Here is a 2,605-nt window from a genome sequence, read left to right as displayed (position 1 = left end):
AAAAAAAAAAAAAAAAAAAGAAAGAAAGAAAGAAAGAAAGAAAGAAAGAAAACCTATAGAATATCACTTCAATGGCGATTCACGATATAACAAAAAAAAAAAAAAATGGCTTTTGCTATTTAAATTCGCTTTAATATCAGGTTTCGCACAGAGTTTTTCTTATGAAAATTTCCATTATTTTCGTAAGAAAAAGAAAAAAAAATGGAAAAAAATAAAAAAAAGAATTTATGAATTCCACAATGGCCATGCGATCACCAGATAACATCGGAGAAATAAGACGATTCGTTTCATACGGAATGCTGTGTGTCATAAATCTGACGTCTTACGAGATACGTACATTAGAAGATCATGCAAAGATGCAAGATTGCTGTTACAGGGGCGTAATTGCAACCAGTTTCCCGGCTAGTCGTAACATTCAATGAAAATGTAGATTAGTTCCCCGCGCGTGCAATTTATCGCGCACATCTCACGCTTGCCGGGGATAAACAACCGCGGGGCCCTTAAGGGGGCCCCACCGCGCTAGGACACCGCCTATTCCAATTTGCATACGAAATAACACGGCAACGAAAATCGAAATCTGTGACGAGTTACATTCCACGTTGGTTCTACGTTCCAGTTTACGTTTTTTTAATTGGATATCGACCGATCGCGGGGAAAACTCGAACTTTTCGCGCGCACTGTGCATCGACAGATTTTACGCAACTTTTTTTTTTTTCTCACGTTCCATTTTTATGCAAATATAATACGCGATCACGAGGTTCGTCGTTTCGAGGCAATTAAATTTTTGTTTTGTTTTACCTCTTTTCGGGAGGTCGAGATTTCTGATTGATCGAGCCGCAAAAGAATTTGCGCGAAGATAAAAATGTTGGCAGCGGAGATAAAAATGAGCAAAGCAAATATCTATATCTTTATTGCTGTACAAGAATAAATGCAAAATTAGCGATAACTCGTGAATTCGAATGTGTAATTATTGAAGGGGAGGAGGGGGAAAGAAAGTTTGATGTGTCTTCTACGACAATTAAAAAAAAATGTACAATGGAGACGGTATGTAAAGATATGTTGCAATAAAAAGCGTAGAAACAAAAGTATAATACGAACACGATTGTCTCGCGTAGTAAAACCGAAACGATTGAAGACGATTTCTATAAATTAAAAAAAAAAAAAAAAAAAAAAAAAAGAAAAAGAAAAAATTACGATGGAACAATCTCTGTTTCAGGTGCAACCCGGGCAAAGTAAAACGATCGCTTACAAACAGGTGTCGTATCAATATAACAAAACTCTGGACGGAAAACCGATTGGTAAGAAGCGGATATCTCTTTCCCTCTTTAAATAAACCAAGCATTACACTCTCCCCTTTCCCCAAATCTTTCCTTTAAAGAGATCAATCGAATGAAAAAAATTTTCTCAATACTCAACATTTCGATCTTCGATCTTCGATCCAAATACGGAAGAATTCCAATTTCAAGATATTGAAGAAACGACGCGCCTTCGTTTCTCGAATCTTCGTTACGAAAGGAAACGGAAAGCGGAAGATTTCGATGAAATTCGAAAAGAAAAGAAAGAAAGAAAAAGTTTCGATAAAAAAGCTTTTCGCCGGATATGCACCGCTACGAATCCTCGGGCGTGTTCGCGAGGAATCGCGCGCAAGCGCTGGCGCGTTTTAAACGGATGGTGGAAGGAAGGGGGCTCTGGGGGCCAGTCTCGTGTCGCTCCTTTTAAGGCGTGGAACGGCCTTGCAGGTATACGGTTAATTAACAATGAGAACGAGAAAACGAGGGAGGGTTCGTAAGTTCGTTGATACTCGAAGGGAGTACTCGCCTCGCGCCACCTTTTCATCAATCGAATCGCCCATTTAACCGCGGCCCCCGTTCGTATAACAAAATTAAATGGGATTAAATACCTCTAATGAGGGAAAGGAATGAAGGAAACGAACGAAGGAACGATCGATGGAATAATTATTCTTCGATTTGTACATCTTCCGGTGTAAATAATCCGTTCGTTTCTTTATTCCGCTTTCTAACTACGAGTTATAGATATCTGGGGAGAGAGAGAGAGGGAGGGAAGCAAAGAAAGCATGAAAGTTGATAACATAAGATACGAATTTTGAGTTTGAGCTTCAACTTTTGTGTTTGATATCTTTAGAAAAAAAAAAAAAAAAATCCACGAATATACGTAAATAACATCGTACGTAATCGGAGAAAAATTTAATGGACAATATAAGAATGGAATTATCCTGTAAAAACTTATGTGTAAAAATTACAAGTTTATAGAGCTTATAATAAAAATATTACTAACCGTCGTTTAACGACGAGTGTTATATCCACACGGTCGAAACGAAACGAAACGAAACGAAACGTACAATTAAGCTAACGATGGATCAAAGTTGGCGCGTAAATTCGAGAGACGAATTTAACGCGAATACGCGAGGAAACGCGAAACGCTGATTCACCGTGAAACATTAATGTCTAATAATGTATGCATCACGGCGAAAGGGGGACGCGGCGTTGTTAGGTGTCGCAATTTCTGAAATTCTACGAGGTTCCGGTAAAACCGTGGACGCAGGTAACACGACAACGCCATTATACGCGCGGAGAAGATTTCCGCG

The 2,605-nt window shown here is 38.8% G+C and overlaps 1 protein-coding gene across 1 annotated transcript in view; it reads left to right on the top strand.

Moving 5' to 3' along the window:
- LOC102680078 (mucin-12) overlaps positions 1–2,605 on the top strand; it is a 16,072-nt gene that overhangs the window by 10,610 nt on the left and 2,857 nt on the right. The window contains exon 5 of the mRNA XM_006610706.2: positions 1,217–1,298. Coding sequence (XP_006610769.1) covers positions 1,217–1,298 — 82 coding nt within the window. The remainder of the gene's footprint in view (positions 1–1,216; positions 1,299–2,605) is intronic.

This window comes from Apis dorsata, unplaced genomic scaffold (genome assembly GCF_000469605.1).
Source record: "Apis dorsata unplaced genomic scaffold, Apis dorsata 1.3 scaffold_77, whole genome shotgun sequence".
Lineage (NCBI taxonomy): Eukaryota > Metazoa > Arthropoda > Insecta > Hymenoptera > Apidae > Apis > Apis dorsata.
This window is presented reverse-complemented; position numbering and strand designations above follow the sequence as displayed.